General features: G+C 41.7%; 1 protein-coding gene across 1 annotated transcript in view; it reads right to left on the bottom strand.

Moving 5' to 3' along the window:
• The window catches only part of AFG2A (AAA ATPase AFG2A), a 1,761,034-nt gene that overhangs the window by 1,015,581 nt on the left and 727,112 nt on the right, over nucleotides 1–18,341 (bottom strand). The window contains exon 12 of the mRNA XM_078676815.1: nucleotides 13,657–13,710. Coding sequence (XP_078532941.1) covers nucleotides 13,657–13,710 — 54 coding nt within the window. The remainder of the gene's footprint in view (nucleotides 1–13,656; nucleotides 13,711–18,341) is intronic.

Raw genomic sequence — 18,341 nt, forward strand, 5'->3', positions numbered from 1 at the left:
TCCTTTTGCCACCTCGCCAGGGGTAGCAAGCGCTATATAAATGCAAAAACAATTTACTCCTTATGGAGCGTCTGCCTACTTAGGTCATGAGTTTTTATGCCAGGTACCTTGGTTCATCTTGGTGGAGAGATTAGTGTATCATGCATGCACTTCACCTGGATCCTGGCATTGAATGGGAGCCAGTTGAGAGTCACAAGGGAGGCTCTATTAGTGCTTCCATGGCAATGAGGGTCACCCTGAGTGGTGCAGTTCTTTTAACTTTGTTAATCCTGTTACGGTTGCGCTACCACAGTCTAGTCTGGATATGACTAATGATTACACTGTGGTATTAAAGTCTGTTGGTGGGATGAATGGTTTCACCTTCTTGAGGAGTTTTAGTTGGAAGCAGGCACTGCGTGTGGATGTGGGATGTATGCCTCCATGTTAACATTCTTTTCCCGGGTTATCATGAGGGAGTTTGTTGATGCAATGACCCGTTTAAAATTGAGAATGTTTAGGTAGTTGATCTATTCCTGTATGGGGAGAGTCGTGGGGTGTGGAGATGAGTAGGAATTTTGTCTTCATGGGGTCAAATTGAGGTGGTTACTTAAGGTTTGGGATTGCCTTAGGGTGTCGTTGAGTCAGATGATATCTTTTTGGGATTACATTTTTAAGTCTACCTGAAGGTTGTCTACATACATGTGGTCCTCAAGCTTAGCTTGTAAGTGGCTGCTGTGACTGACCAGTGTGTCCATGATGTGTAGGTTTGCTGTCTCGGTACTCTCACATAGTCAAAGGCCTGATTGGACCAGGACTTCCTATAGAAAGCATAGAACCCATCGATACTTGAAACACTTAAATGTAGGTATAATGACATTAGGACATGTGGAACATGAATTACCATTGTACGATGCATTAATTAAAATAAAGCCTGATTGGAACTTGTCCAGCAATTTGAACGGTTGTTCAATGTGCTGCCACCGTTGATAGTCTACACATTTTTCCAGTGGTTTCTCTAGGAAAGGGATGTTTGTCACCGAATGAAGTTTATTTAGATCTGTCACCTTAGCGCCTGATTTTTTTGGGAGCGGTGTCACTTCACCAATTGTCAGACAGTGTAGGATGATGCCTTGTGTAAGAGAAGAATGCTCAATCTTAGTCCAGAGCGGTGTAACACATTGGCTGTGCTCCTTGATAATTGAAGAGGGAATAAGGTAATTAAAGTGCAAAGTTGATTTCATTGATGTTTTAATCTCCCATATCATCTCTTCATTTATGGTGCTGTATTCGCACCATGTAGCCTTGGTTTTAGTCTTCATGGGATTGTAAGTTTTTGAATCCTGTCCTTTGCTGTAGTTGCACTTTGGGTTTTGTGTAAGCTGGTACTCCGATCCTGCATCAGTTCATTGTCTATTTCGATATGTTCTAGATGTTGGTGATCGCGCAGGAATTGCTGATGTATGTATGTGTATATATATTGATGAAGAGAGAAGAGAGAAGAGAGAAGAGAGGAGAGAGGAGAGAGGAGAGAGGAGAGAGGAGTGTGTGTGTGTGTGTGTGTGTGTGTGTGTGTGTGTGTGTGTGCGTGCGTGCGTGTGTGTGTATATATATATATATATATATATATATGTATATGTATATGTATATATGTATATATATACATATTATTTATTTTTTTTACACAAGGATACGCCGCACTCAGGAACTTGTAAGTTTCAAAGTTTTATTTCACAGAGCCCAGTCTGCACACCGACGCGTTTCAGCCTTGGTCACGGTTGGTGGTATTACTTTCAGCTACTGTTTTTATTGCATTCCATTTCCTGTTAACATACCCATGAATTCTGGGACATGTAGTTTAAACATTTTGACACAGTATTTCCACAGTGCCAACATTTAAAAAAAAATTCAATTACTTTTTAGTGCGTGTTAACCCTTCTCACATATTTATACAGTTTGTTTTCAAATTTTCTTACATATTTTTGTATCCCTGAGCAATCACAACACATTATATATTGTTTTCTATTTGCAAACAATATATAAGAATTGATTAACGTTTCCTAACTTATGTCAATGAGGATTTTCAAAAAGCCCTCTTTAATTTGAAAAGAAATTATTTAGATAATTTTAAAAAAAACATAGTGGAGAGGGACTAGACAAGGAAGTATATATATATTTATTTATAAATATCATATTCAAATTACCTACTGTTGGTCTCCAGTAAGTAGTTATAGTTAGGACCATGTTTCCATAGGAAAATTATTTTTGGCATTTTGTGACTTGGCTATAACTTTGGCGTCATTTGACCAATCTTCATAAAATATTCCCAAAAAGTGTCACGGTGGGTTCTACGGTCATGGAAAGCTTGGGGCTGATCTGTGCAGTGGGGACCAAGAATTCGGGGCGTGAAATAAGGTTGCGTTTGTTAACTCACATAGGAACCTTCAGCCACACCTACAGCCCGAACCGCTGAATCAAAATTTGCCAGGGAGGTAGAGGTCGGTTCAAGGAAGCGCCTTTTGCTTATCTGGTGTAAATCTGAGTAGTTCTTGAGAATTTAGGTTTAAACTGATGGTGATATCTCTGGCCATAGATATTTTGTGGAGGTTTCGCAATGAATCGTGGTTGCACACTCCAACAGGAATGCTCTGATTGGCTGGCTGCACCCTGAACAGAATGTTACAGCCGCCATTTTATCTATCTGGAACGGTTCCTGGGGATGAAAATGTGTGTGAAAGCCCATATAAGGGGTCAGGGTGGAGATATTCTTGACCCCATGGTTGAGAAATGGGGGGGGTTAGTGATACAAGTTATGTGTCCAAAATAGATTTTTTTATTGCGTGTGATATTCGCGACACCGCCGCGACTGCCAACGCAGTCCTCCATGAACCGTTGCAGGGTTATCGCAACTATCAACGTCGTCGAGAATATTGGTGTTAAGATAAAAAATATATCAGTGAATCATTAATACTCATTATTATAGAGATATTGAGATTCTGATAAATGTTTCTATAGAGGTACTTAGATAGTGAGTTATCTATTGTGATGGTTAGAGTTAATTATATAGGTATAATTATTTGAATGTGGTGGTGGCTATTGAATTCCAGCTTTTGTTTTCCGTTTCCGTGACGTGTCCGGCGAGATTACGATTAACAACGTCATCGTGATATACGGGGTCACAGAGAAAATATAAAATGGGTTTTAAAGATGGTTTTTATAGAAACTCTCTAGAAAAACATGAGTTTAGAGAATACTGTAAGAAACCCTAGTGTGTCAAATACTATAGTATGTGTGTTTAAATATGTATTTTCTATGTTATGAAAAAGGCGCGATCGTCGCGGTTAATGAAATCATCGCAGCATCCCGAATAACAGCGAAAACTGAAAATTGGTCTGAAAGATATTTTTTAAAGAAACTTTGTACTATGGCTTATAGGGTCCATTGTAGACATTTGCTAATTTAGCATGAGCTTCGCTGCCATGAGGCTGCTTTTGCGCACAACACTGCATGCATATATTTCGCAAGACCCTGCTTGTGCCCCTTTCACATGAGAACTGTGTACCTTACACGTACTCTGCTGTGCTCTGAGGTTTAGTCTTCACACGATGATCAAGGTTAAACAACAATGCCCCTTGTTATTCCGTTCTGGTAAGTCCCTCGAACCTAGACATAAAATGCTACACACAGCTGCACTACTGGAAATCGTGTGCTTTAATATTGCAAGCGCAACATGTTTTGACACACTTGGAAAGACACCCTTCTGAAGAGAATAGTTGTTCTTGTCCTAAGATGTGAACATTGCATCCAGGCCTTGAGGTATGGGGGTCTGCTGACAAAGCCCAGAGGTCTTTTTTTTAATAATAAACTATCTCTTACCAAGGGAAGGGTGGTTAGTTTGTTATGTCCTTTTCCACTGATTTTTATAAAATGATATCCCTGTTTGTATTCTATGGTATTGTAACAATGCAGACTATATTGTGTTTATGCATTTTGCTGCTAGTATTGGCACGTGTACTGCTCCATAGAACGCATTAGTTGAAAAAAACATTTTAAACTATACCGCGTCTCAGATTACTCGCATTGTGGACAAGTACGAGTGAGTGAGTGAAAGAGTGTCTGGCTCCCGCGATTCCCAAGATAGAGTGACGTGTTCTGGGTTCTCTAATCATTGGTAGCTTCACTGTAGACAAAGAACGAATGAGACACAATAGCTAGTCGGTTTGGGATTTTGGGTACAAATGTGGTAGGTTGTTACACCCCTATTCACTGAGGTCCTGTTTTCCTGTGCATAGTTCTGTATATATGCAGAATCCTCGCAACAACTTAGTACAAAAATATGAGTTTAAACATGCTTTGGAAGAAGTATGTATATAGTAATATGTGTAGTGCAATGTTCAGAATGTATTTTTTTACATATTATTTTTGGATGTGTTGGTGGCCATTGAATGTCTGCTTTTGTTTTACGCATTTGCAACGTGGCGGTCTCCGGAGTCACAGTGAAAATTGAAAATAGGTTTTAGAGATGGTTTCTCTAGTAATACACTAGAAAAAAACACGAGTTTGAAGTGTACAGTAATAAACCCCTAGTGTGTAAAATACCTCAATATGTGTGCATATGTGTGTTTTCACTTTATGGAATAGATGCGATCGTCACGTTTAACGACGCCATTGCGGCGTCCCGAATAACCGCGTAAATGAAAAATAGGTCTAAAAAGATGTTTTTTGAAGAAACTTAGTAGAAAAATATGAGTTTAAACATGTTTTGAACGAAGTATGTACATAGTAAAATGTGAAGGGCAATGTTCAGAATGAATTTTTTTTCACATATTATTTTTGGATGTGTTAGTGGTCATTACATGTCTGCTTTTGTTTTCCGGTTTTGCGGCGTGTCCGTGGGGATCGCGATGTTGTCGCAAAAAAAGAAAAACAAAATAAGTTTAAAAAACAAAGCTTATTAATTCACTGAAGAAAATACAAGCTTATAAAAATACCCCTTATAGAGCCATTTTAGATGGAAAATATAATTTTAAAACCTTAAAAATTCAATAAAAAAATCCAAGGTTACATGGACGTTATAGATGGGAAATAGAATTTGAAAAACCATAGAAATTCACTGAAAAAATAAAATGTTACAGGGATGTTATAATTAGGCTGATATTTCACTTGTACAAAACCAGAGAAATTCAGCAGTTATAGTTAGCTGAGCTAACTATAACTTGCGCCCCTGCAGCGCACTGCTTATGACCACACAAAATACATCATGAGGAAGGTGAGATGGCCGAAAACGTTTACTTTGCAGACAGATTATACATCTAGTTTTCAATTGATATGCATTTTTATATACCTAGGAGGGTCTGGAGAAATATTTGTAATATGCTCCCAGTACACCTCTGGTAAGGGTATTGCAATCCCAGTGGTCATTCTTGATAAATATGGCATTTATATTCACTCCCTGAGTCAGTAATTTCCCCTATTAAGGGAGCCGGTTTATTCATTTTCTGATACAGCATTCCACCAGTACTTCTCAGTGTTTTGTCTGTATATATTTCCAGTGCTTACCCTAAATAGACGGTTCTGTACTGGCCCATTTGTGCAGATCGTTTGGCCAGAACGATCAGGAAGAGTCTCTGGATGTTTCCCGGGCACTGCTCTAAAGTGTTTACCCACTGTAAAGCAGAATCTTAAAACCTATAGATATGTTTCTAACCTTTCATCCTGGTTAGTAGTCAATGGAAATATACCTTCTATGTACACAGTGATTTCCACTTTGTCCGTTCTATTATTTTGCATATAACTAGTACCAAGTGGCAAAGTACTGCAAAAAGCCTCCACACCACATGGATGTTGTCTATTAAGTTGTGTTTCATATTGGGCATGCCTAGGATAGATCATTATTCATCTTAGCTTGAACCTTTTGAGTTGTGTATCTCGTGCGAGTGACTGTAATAAAAATTGAAGCCCAGACTTCCTTCCATAAAACCTTTCTTTTTTGTATTCAGACACTCCACTGCACTCATCATCCAATAACTGTTTGCATCTTTCCCAGATAAAACCCCTTTCAAATGGAATGTCCATTTGTCCCTGAATTTGGACAGGTCTACTGATTTAACTGACATCAGGATTATCAATAGGTAGGTAACAGCCTTATTGCCTTGTTAATAGGTGGTCATTTGGCAACAGTTTATGTGTAATGAACTACCTGTACTACTTTTGCTGTCCTATAAGATTGAAGAATTGCCCAATTAAGATGCCAAAGTATTAAATTGTGTAGGCAAAAACAGTTCCCAACAGGTATTATGTAGAGACAATTTCAAAGGTGTATGCAACAAGCATTACGAAAAGATCAGAAACAAGGAGTCAATTGATTTTTAGAAGAGGTAGTATTATTTACCAAGAAGCAAAAGGGGAAAGTCTTTCATATGCAAATACAGTTTAAACAGCACTGTACAGACCGGATCTTGTGACAACCCAGTGACACTTGGTGCAAGGTGCTATATACAATTAGTGAAGTGAATGTGCAAGTGCTTAAAAACAACAGCATTGGCGACGCATTGAGCAAAGTATGTACATCAATTAGAGGCTCCGAAAAACAAGTTACAGTCACTTGGAAAACAATTATTTCTACAGGAGCACAGAACGTGATATGCGTCGTATAAATCAAGCTGTACAGTCGACGGCGTTTCGATCCCCTTTAGTCGGGATCGTCATCAGGACAGAGTTGTCGATGGACACAGTGCTGTGGGCAAAGAAGGGCAATTTTGAGCGGGGGAGCATGGCTTGGGTCAGAACTGGGGGTGAATCGGTGAGCGGGTAATGAATAAAATTAACATTAAAGGTTTAATGTGTATAAGGTGTGGCTGGGGTGGTGGCCGGAACGGGGATAGCAGGAGTGAATGTTGGGGGTGGTTAACATGGAGAGGCTGGTGGGTTTGTCTAGAGTTAACCAAAATTATATCCGCCGGTTAGTGGAAGGGTGGCACAAATGCTAAGTGGGCAGAAACTCACAGTTTAGCCAGGCAGGCAAGCGAGGCTAGAGGGACTCCGGATATTCATTCAATGGTCGGATGCTGCAAGGGAACAAGGGATGGAATAAAGACAAGGAACACGCTCGGCTTGTCACTGAGACCAAACCCATGGAGAGTAGTGTTACCTGATCGTGGCTTGAATCTGACCAGCGGACGGGATTTGCTGCGCCTGCGGGAGGGAAAGGTGGGAATCAGCACGAGCCGGTATCGTGAAAGAACAAACAATCTCCGGTATTGAGCGCACTCAAAGTGCGGGCGATGCTCTTACCTGACTCGCGCAGGGCGGCAGAAGGCAATTTAGGGCTCTTCTGGCGTATGGGCTACCGGCAGTGAATGCGGGAACTGACCAGGCGCGTGTGAGCCCCGGGTATTAACCAGGAAGTACCGAGCTGGGGGCGGGGTCTGAACGCTGGAGGTGGGCGGGGTACGGGGAGTGTGACAGGGTTGTCACGGTAACATCCACTACTCGGAGGGAAGGGGGCGGGGTCCAATCGTAACTGGAGGTAGGGCGGGGGCGTGAAAGCAGGTTACCAGGGTAACGAGGACTAACAGGAAATAACTGAATCAAGGCAGGAGTCGGGACAGAAAATGACGGCATGACGCGGAGGAGGCGTGGATGGCCGACGCATGCTGGGGGCACGGGGAAGGTGAATTGATGCATGCCCAGGAAAGAGGATATAATTACGATTACATGTTTTATCAGATTGCGGGCATGAATTTAGAAATATAATTACATATCCACTCGGCATTTTTAACACAAAGCAAAACGGCAAATTAACCCGATCTACATTTTTACAAAGCGTAACGGCAAATTAGCCCGATGGAAGGATAGCTTTAAGCATCAATTTACAAAGTCGCAATAGGATATAGAAAAATACATTTCGCGACCTATGGTTTAAAACCGGACGATTAGGTACAAGATATTTGTCTATATGGGTGGATATAAACCAATGCGTAGGCTGTGGTGGTAAAGTCAGAGTCACGGTATATGGTGTAAATTACATCAAATATACATCTACTATACAGTTCTTATTCAGGGTATAGAGAGGTAAGAGGCAAGGGATAGAAGGACAGTAGAGTTTAGATGGAGATGGTACTGGTCCATTCATCAAGGGTATTTAACCCATGGTTAACCGAGTCAACTCTTGCGATCCATTTACATTCGGCTCTGTTGAGTAAAGTGGACATGTTCCCACCTCTGAGGGGGAGTGTGGGTTTCTCAATAACCAACCACCTCAGGTCTGTGTCCGTATGCGATTTTTCCATAAAGTGTGTGACCAAAGGAGCCCTCAGTACTTTGCAGTTGATTCTGCTTTTGTGTTGTATTATCCGTTGTTTGACCATTTGGGTGGTCTGGCCAATGTAAATGAGATCACAGGGGCAACGGATCGCGTAAATAACATTTTGGGTCTTGCAGTTTGAGTGATGGGTTAGTTGATGTGTCTGTCCATTGTAAACGAATTCTTTGGTGTTAAGTGTTAGCTCACAGACGCTGCAGGATTAGCACTTGAAGTGTCCGATTACTGGAGGCATTCCCCATGCTGCTGTGATGGTGTGTTTCTCAGTAGTGGTAGTCGGCCAAGTGATGGCACGAACAAGGTGGTTGGCAATGTTGTTGCCTCTCTGGTATGAGAACAGAGGGGGTGTGTGGAATTGTTCATCAGACCGTAGCACAGACCAGTTTCTTTTGATGATTTTGGCTACCTTATTGCTATCCGGGCTGAAGACAGAGACAAAGGGGATCCTGTTCATAGTTTTTTTGTTTTGGTTCGGCCTTAATAAATCCTCACGGTGGTTGTACCACGCTCGTTTCCTCGCTTGCTTTACCAGACGTCGTGGATAGCCTCTGTTCACCAGTTTCACGACCAAGATGTCTGCCTCCCTAAAGTAGTCTTTGCGCCATTTGCAATTGCGCCGGATCCGAAGGAACTGGCCAAATGGAAGACCATCGCGTAGGCCCCTTGGATGGTTGCTTGAATAGTGTAGCAAGGTGTTGCGTTCTGTGGGCTTGCGGAAGAGCGATGTACCGAGCTTCCCTTCTTCTGCATGTATAGTGACATCAAGGAATGGTAAGTCATTCGGTTTAGTTTCACTTGTGAATTTGAGATGTTCTTGTGAGGAGTTTAGCCAGTCCATGAAGGGTTGTAAAGAATCGGCCGTTCCATTCCAGATCAGTAAAACGTCATCGATGTATCGACGCCACAGATGGATTTGGGGTCGATAGGGGTTGATTGGATTAAGAATCAATGACTTTTCCAGAGCGTGTACGTATAGAATAGCAAAGTTGGGGGCGAAGCAAGCGCCCATTGATACTCCCTTGATTTGAAGGTAGTATGTATTCTTGTACATGAAGTAGTTATTTTGTAAGGCCACTCGTAAAAGGTCCATAATGAAGTCGGTGGGAATCTTGGAAGGTTGAGGTCTAGAGATCAATAGATTTTTGATTACATCGAGCCCTTCACGGTGAGGGATGTTTGTGTAGAGGGACTCGATGTCCAAGCTTGCCATTGTTTGATTGTCCAGGTCGAAGGGTTCATCTTCGATGGTGTTGATTAAATCCATGGTGTCACGTATATAGGTGTCTGTGATGGGCACAAATTCCTTAATGACTGAGTCCAGATATTTACCAAGGGGTTCCAAAATGGAACCACACCCTGATACGATCGGACGTCCAGGTGGATTTCTCGCATCTTTGTGAATTTTGGGGAGAACATATAGGATCGGGGTTCTAGGGTGTGGATTGTTCAAATACTCGAATTCTTTCTTGGTAATGATGTTGTTGTCTCTTGCTGTAGTAGTGATAGAGAGAATCTTTTGTCTAATATCTGCAAGGGGGTCCTTTGAGAGAGCACGGTAATGTTCGTTGTTGGTAAGTTGTCGCTCAACCTCTCTGTCATATTCGGTGTTGTTTAAGACAACAATCCCACCACCCTTGTCAGCGGGCTTAATGACTATCCCCGGGTTGTTTTGGAGGGTGTTCAGGGCTTCTTTTTCTTTCAAGGGTAGATTGTAGGGGATAAAGCGCAGAGTAGTCTTGAGATCCATTACTTCGTTTAAGACAAGCCGTTCAAAGGCCAAGATTTCAGGTGACATTTGGTTGGATGGAGGGTTGAAGGTAGAGGGTGGCCGAAACGGGGAAATTTCCATCCCTCCGGTGTCTGGTTTGTCAGCAAAGAAATATTTTAGCCGGATTCTTCTGAAGAATTTTAGAAGGTTAGACTGCAGTTCCAGGAAGTTGGTTCTGACCGTCGGCACAAATGAAAGGCCACGGGAAAGAAGTCTAGTCTCTTCAGGGGTCAGAGTGTGGTCTGATAAATTGAAAATGGGGATGGACATAGCAGTAGTAGTTGCGTCCTTGTTGTTAATTACTGTGGTTGTCCCCATTGATAGTACCGATTGCGGGTTTGGCGGTTGCCTGGTACCGGAGGTTGGTATTGTTTGACCCTTGTTTGGCGGTTCTGCGGTTGTGGATGTTGCCCGCGTCCTCGGCCTCGTCCTAAAAAACCGGGTGGTAGTAGTGGCTGTGGTCCAGAGGGTGTAGCGTCTGTCTCGTCTGCAGAACTATTTGAGGAGACAGAGAAGGTGACGCGTTGATTGTTTCTATAACGTCCCCAATTCTGTGTTCTTGGAGGGTTCTGTTGGGTATTGTAAAATTCCTCGTTTAAGTAGGGGTATGTGTTCTCAACCTTATAGTTCTTAATATATTTTTCTATTTTATTGATCTTTTTATTGACCTCAAAGGTGTTGAAGGTGGCGATGGAACTGTAGATTTTTTCTAAGAGGCTTTTGGCATCAGTGAGGGAGGTGTCTTCCAGGATACGTTTCTCAAGTTCTTCAATTTCCTGTAGTTCCAGTCGGCTGTGTTCTATGGCTGTATCTATTCCAAGGACCATCCAATGGCGAGAGCAAGTCGTCGCGAGATGGCTAAAGCTGGTTCTAAATTTGGGGTCCTGTGTGAAAATAGCCGGGGTGTTACGAATTTGAAGTCCTAAGGGGATGACACCTGAGCGTAAGTAGTCCGTAAGCATGCGGGCATGCAGATCCGTCCTGATCTGCTTCTTCTTCAGTTTTTCGAGTTTATCCAAAAGGACACGGGAAGTGTTAGGGGCAGTGGAGGTGGTCGCAGACTGTGGTGGACCCGACAGTAATGAGGGACCGGTCAGTCTTGACTGGATGTATTCCTCTGAATAGGTGAGGGACTCCTTGGACATCGTGTGTAGGCCAGAGGGTACTACCCAGATGAATACCTTATTGACTGAGGTATATTAGATAAAGTACACAGAGGTACCACTCTCGCAGCTAGCTGCTCCTAATATGTATAGGAATAACAGGAGAAAACCCATAAACCTCGTTGGGATGGGTGTATCGTGTAGGCAAAAACAGCTCCCAACAGGTATTATGTAGAGACAATTTCAAAGGTGATCTTTTCGTAATGCTTGTTGCATACACCTTTGAAATTGTCTCTACATAATACCTGTTGGGAACTGTTTTTGCCTACACGATACACCCATCCCATAGAGGTTTATGGGTTTTCTCCTGTTATTCCTATACAAAGTATTAAATTAGCACCATGTTTAATTCAACCCTACACGTCTCTAAATGAAAACATCTGCCATTGATGACATCTTTAAAAAATGGGACAATGGGACAATTGTCAGAACTAGGTTATTAAACAATATTCTTTATTGAAGCTGATTTAAATTTATTGTGGATGCTAAAGAAATTACAGAAGGATAACTGTTGGGACTTGAGGAGGACTTCAGGTGCTCCACATGCCACCCTTTAAATGCCGACCTCCTTCACTTCGCAGTGGCTACTATCTAAAAATGCTGACAGTAATTGAAGATATGATAGGATTCAATGCCCCCACTATGCCCCTTGCGGTGCTTTTGGAGTACGCTAAGCGAAGAGTGGTCAGCCACTGGAGGGGAGGGTTCTGCCCCAAAACACATGACTTAATGTACTGTCAAGAACAGCGGGATGCTTACTGGCAGCTAATGCCGAGTCAACTAAAAATGCAAAACCCAAAGGCATATGGTGTCCCTCAAGGCATATGTACTGAAACACCCAATGGCACAAACTTACAAACCAACCCAAAAGGTACCTGGCACTCCACAAAAGTGTGCAATGATAATGCAGTGTTCTGCCCGTACTATAGCTTCTTATAGATTTCGGGTGCACTGGTGGTGTAAGACTGTGAGCATGCACATGTCGCGAGGTTGCTATTACCCAATTTGTGTATTACTCAAACTGGTAGGCGTTACCGGCTGTTGTATTAGTTCAGTTGAAAAAAACAATACATTTAAAAGAAATGAACAAAGCAGTGTGTCTATTCGGGGGTCAAATTAAAACCTTTTTTTACCTTGAGACACTTAGCTGAATGTATTCGCCAATACATCTGTAAATTATTGGGCCCAAGCCACAAGATTTCAATCCTTGTATGCTGTGTAATTGTGTTTTCCCGTTTTAAATGGTTTTTTTCAAATAAGATTAACTGAGTCCTAGTTCACTGCGCTATGGTGTGTGAAAGCAAGTGCAACTGTTAGAAGAATAGGTTCGAATAAAAAGAGCTTCAGAAGTTAATCAGAGTAAGATTAAACCCCTCAATAGCTACTTAGGTGGAATATTTTATTTTAACTTATTTGACTGTATCGGGCTGGCTGTGTGAAAGTTCCTTCCATATATGCTCACCACAGGCTGAAATGGCAAAGGAGTCTAAAGCGGAAACTGCTTTTAACATTAACTCACTCTTCGAGTCTCAACTTCAGAGCTTACTGCTCAGATAAAGACGTTTCAGCTTTTAAAGTTCAAAGGGAAGGTGCTCGAGGCTATTCCACATACGAGTAATGACTTTCAGACACCCTTTACTGTAATATTGGGCAGAATGTTGTGTCCTGCCTGTTTTAACCTAAATCCCGAATGATTCTTTCACTAGTTGGTATGACTGGTCATTAGACAAACATTGTTTGCACCTATGCTTTCATTATGCTACTGGAGAGACGGCTATGCATAAGTAATTACTATTCTTTAGGACTGGCAATTGGGTGTTGTGTGGACTTAATACATTATCTTCATGCCACATGTTGTGCATTATTACTGCTTTTAAGGTGCTGGGTAATCAGTACCAGAGACAGCAATTTAGAAATTAAAATATCTGAACTGCGAATGTGGCACTTTTATTATGCCACAATAATGATGTTTGTGCACGAGGAGTCAGGCTTGTGAAACTGCCTCTAACATGGAGGAAAACATATTATAGTGAATGCTTTTATAATCGCACTGATTTTAGGAGAGGTGAAAGCATAAAAAAGCAGATCCATTACGTTCCCAGTAAACATCACTGGCACTTAGAAGTTACAGATCCAACCTGTAAATAGACTAATATTACTGCTAACAAACCTCTTCATCTCTTTTTAGGTTTCATTCATCTACAGATACAGGAACATCGCCGAAGCACTGATATCTCCACGGACAGTGGGTGAAAAGTAATATTCCTGAGGCTTTTCTTGTAATTTCCTTATAACAGACTTAGGGCCTCCATCCCATATAGCCGTCCAACATTGCTAGACAGTATCTACCACTTTACGTTTGTTTAAAATTATCACACAATAAGACAACCAATGCCTAGGAGTCAGTCAAATATTTGTCCACTTACCTCTCGCACCGCTCTTTCAGACTCCCCAACATATTTATTCATTAATTCCGGACCCTGGACAAAACAAAGTAATAAATGTGTTAGTTTATTTTCAGCATGTAACTTTGATACAGATTGGAGTTTGCAAGATCAGGACAACTTACTAAAATTCAGCAATGTGAAAGGAAACAAAGAGAAAATGTAAGAAAAAACGGGAGGCTGCGGCTGTTCTTTCACACTCCCTTTCCTAGTCCCGCTTTGAGGGATTTATTTCTTCTACCTCAACTTATTAATAATATACTTCTTACACCAGCACACAAATTGTTAACTTTCAAAGGTATGGCGCTAGAAGCCATGTTGAAAACACACTTAAGCTGAGCATTCTCAAGCCGTCATCCACGAGAGGCGAATGCTACACTTTCAGTTTAGGAAAGATAAATTAAATTAAACTAAATGCTCTGAAAACCGAGTTCCTACTCATCTCACCCCCGGCGAAAATTTCCATCACCCAAACATGGCTCAATAACCTAACAGCACTCAATGTCCAACCTACCATCGTGGACTCGGCGAAATCCCTAGGCATCACACTCGACGCCAAGCTCAACATGCAGCAGCACGTTAGGAAAGCCACAAAAGCAGCTAATTTCCAAATCAACACATTGAGAAAAATTAAACCTTTCCTCCCTGCCGAAGACTTCTAAACTGCTGTACAATCTCTAGTCATCCCTCGAATAGACTACGGAATTGTGGCCCTCAGCGGACTCCCGCTATCCACAACTGCACCCGTAAGAGCCTCCCTGAACGCTGCAGCAAGACTCATTACTGGCTCAAGAAAACATTCGCATATATCCCCAGACTTAAAGTCTCTAAAATGGCTGCCCTTTGAAGCCAGAATACAGCTAAAAATTGCAGTTATGACACACGCGGCCGTGCACCACAATGCACCCAACTACCTCGCTCAAAAGTTGTCTATCTCAGGAGGTTCGAGGTCCAATAGAAGTACAAAAAACCTACTCCTGAAACCGCGTAGATTGCGGAAAGAGAAAACATACAAGCGCTCCTTCTCTGGAATGGCACCCAGGATCTGGAACGCGCTCCCGCCTGAAACTAGGCTGATCTCCTCCACTGCACTCTTCAAGAAAGAGGTGAAAACCATCCTTCTGGCCAAGATCTCCTGAACATGAGTGGTACTGTATCAGAGACTCTGCATTGCTTTGTATCACTGTTCACCTTGTCCTCTGGCACTTTACCTCTAACTTGATGTTGTCACTACCAATATATGACACACGTTGATTCACTCTCCAGATGCCCCCACTCAGTGTTCTCGCTTCACTAAGACTTTGGTATAAGCCATCCACACACCCAAGGTGCACCTCTATAGTGGGATCAATGACTTGTACCGTCTTATATTACTTGTTTACCTGATTGTATATTGATATGTTTTATGTATGTTACTATTATCCCACCATGTTATTGACTACCATACTACTCCCATTATCTCTGTTCACGCCTACTGCCCCTACCCTGTCTATGTGAAGCGCTCTGATATCTGTAAGGATCTTGTTCGCGCTATATAAAACTTTGAATAAATAAAATAAATAAAATAAATAAAATGGTACAGATGTGCACGCCCCTCACCTCTATTTAGGTTTTACGTGTAGGTGATTAATGACCCCATGTATGGTCCTACTCCTGTTGAACTTGTTTCAAGCCAACAATGTAAGGACTAAGAGCAACTTCTTTATAAACTGTCTAAAAAGTAAATGGAACTCCATCAAGTAGGAATGAGTTGAGTTTGTTAAACACATGCTGCAAGGATCTAAGTACAAACTACAGGCTGTTGATTCCAATTCGATCCAGACTTAGCTGTCCAACTTTGATAAATTAAGGATGGCTTATTTCGGTGATTGTAATATTCCAAAACTAGGAATACAAACCAGAACTCCTGCTTCATGACTATGAAAAATAACCTGATTCCCACTGTCTCAATCAACACCAATAGATCATCATCTCTCCGCAATAGAGGAGTAAACAGCAACAACTTAACACAAGTACCCCTATCCTCTCCTTCTCACAATATTTGTCCTGATGCTCCACTTTCTGGCCTCCTTCTTAACTGTCATTCAGCGGCGAGACACGCTTCTGACATCGCCGCCCTCATCTTAAGCCATAAAACTGATGTAGCTATCCTAACCGAGTCTTGGCTCAATGAATCCTCATCTCCTTACCTTGATTTACTGGTCCCACCAAATTTCAACATCGTTAGACTGGATAGACATTTTAAAAAAGGGGTAGGCATTGCATGCATCTACCACTCAGACCTCCTAGTCACAGAACTCCATGCAGACCCCACGGACACCAGCAAATATCTTGCTCTCTCCGTTTGTAACACATACTCAGTTATGCAAACTGCACATCTTCTACCACCCCCCCCCAGGTAAAAACGGCACCTTCATGATCTCCTCATGGAAATTATCACCGCTAAGGTCTATCCCCACTCAAATTACATTCTCCACGGTGACTCTAATCTGCACTGGAATGACCCCAATGACTCCCAAGTCAACGCTCTCAAAGACTTCCTCGCTGACCAATCACTCACCCAGGCCTGCACCCTTCCAACCCACTCAAAAGGTGCCACGTTGGATTGGATCATCACTAAGGCATCGGCGGTCAGGCTGAATTCAATAGATCCATGTGACTGGTCAGACCACCATGCCATCACCTACATAAAAATCTGACTACCGCATGAAAAGACCTGGACAACCGGTTAAACTGAAACGCTGGCTCAGAGACACTAAGAACCTTGGCCGCGAAAAACTGACTGCTCACTGTGAGAATAACCTACACCCTCCCACCCCCAAATCGATCAAGGTCAACGACCTCACAGAGCACTAGAATTCGACTGGCCCGTTAAAGCTCAAAAGGTCCCAAATCTAAAACAAAAACCCCTGGTTCAGCGGACCCCTCAATAGCTAAAGGAGAGCTCACAGACTTACAGAAACCCACGGTGACAGAGCGCTTTATAAGCTCCCCTTAACATAACATAACAGAAAGAAATTGGAGACAGCACCCCTCAGCCTCCTAACTTAATTGTCTCCATCAGGCCAGAAATACTTAAAACAAGAACATCCTCATATCCAAAAAAGAATTCTTCAGATCAGAACTGGAAAAAGCCAAGAACAAACCCAGCAAACTCTTTGAAATAGTCAAACTTCAATCAAACAAAATAGCTAAGTCATCCAAAGAAACCACAAAATCCCTATTAACCTGTGATGAGGTCTTCACAGCCAAAATTAACTCTCTAGGTAACAAACTTAATGCCACCTCAAATGTCCCTCCTACTCCTACTGGAACCCATCTCTCCTCTCTTCCCCCCCAGGCAACTCCCAAAAACAAAGCTCACTGGTTCAATTTCGATCTATATGATGACCATTCTATCTTCAATCAATCAATCAATCAAAAAGTAAGTTTATTTAGACCGTTGGTCTTTAAACTGCATAAAACACGATAAAACATGTCATTTTGTTTAAAATTCTAACAAATGATTACAAATTTATTATCTCATTACATTATAAAAAAACTCATTTTCATAGCATAACTCTTAATTTAGTTAAAAACTATTCCATACATAATTTATGAACACATTCAAATAACACATATGTAAACCAAAAATACTAAAATTCTATTTTAAAACGTTTAAAATTATACAGTTCAAAATCTCTATTTATCATTACTCAGTCCAATCCTCCATTCCCTATTCCATAAACAACCTTTTAACAGCCTGGCTAAACTTTCCCACAGCTATTGCAATATTGAGAAAATGCATGTTCATAAGGAGCTCAATCACTTGCGCATGTGACCTAGTGCCATACTTTAAGAAAACTGGTTGTAAAAACTGTTTTCGCAGGGCTAACAATTTTTGACAATCCATTAAAATGTGTAAACAATTGCATTTCATGCCTATCCTGCATGTACATCCACCGTCGGGTTGCATCAGTTGCCTTTTTATTTTGTCATTTGATCAAGCAGGATTAATACCAACTCTCACCCTTAATAATTCCACTCTGAGCCATTGATTAGGTAGGGTGTATAGATAGGGATACCAGTTTTCTTTCCTCCAAATATTTATCACGAATTGCATGGACTCTTTTTGCATCAGGTAATCCATGTCAATGAGTCTAGACTTGTCCTTCTCTAAAGATTTGAGTACACTTTTTGGTTCATCAATATGCAAGGACTGTGGATCAATTTTCACCTTCAAAATATCACAGATGGAGTAGAGTTTCTTTCTCGTTACTTTCGCACACTTTAGTTCACTCTGCTGGCTCTCCTTCATACACCATCATGACACTTTCACATCTTCTTCTGACGCCAGCCGTATCCAAAATCTAAGTAAGCTCACTTAGACCTGGACGTTCCATGATGTCACGTCTAGCTCCAACCTAATTGCCTGTATCATTGGTGAGCTAGGCAATGACATCAATGCTTTTAAGCAATTCCCTTCCTCACTTTCCCAGTTACTTTTCCCTCCTAGGCATAGAATTTCTGCTCCATACTGCAGTTGTGGGGGGATCATTGCATTGTAGGCCTTCAGCAAAGGTCTGTGAGACATAGCGCCATAATTACGATTGAAATTTTTCAACCCGCAAACAGAGGCTAAGGCTTTAGCTTTCTGGGCCTCTAGGTGCGTGTCCCATTTTAGAGAT

Source organism: Lissotriton helveticus, chromosome 2_1 (genome assembly GCF_964261635.1).
Source record: "Lissotriton helveticus chromosome 2_1, aLisHel1.1, whole genome shotgun sequence".
NCBI classification, from domain to species: Eukaryota; Metazoa; Chordata; class Amphibia; order Caudata; family Salamandridae; genus Lissotriton; species Lissotriton helveticus.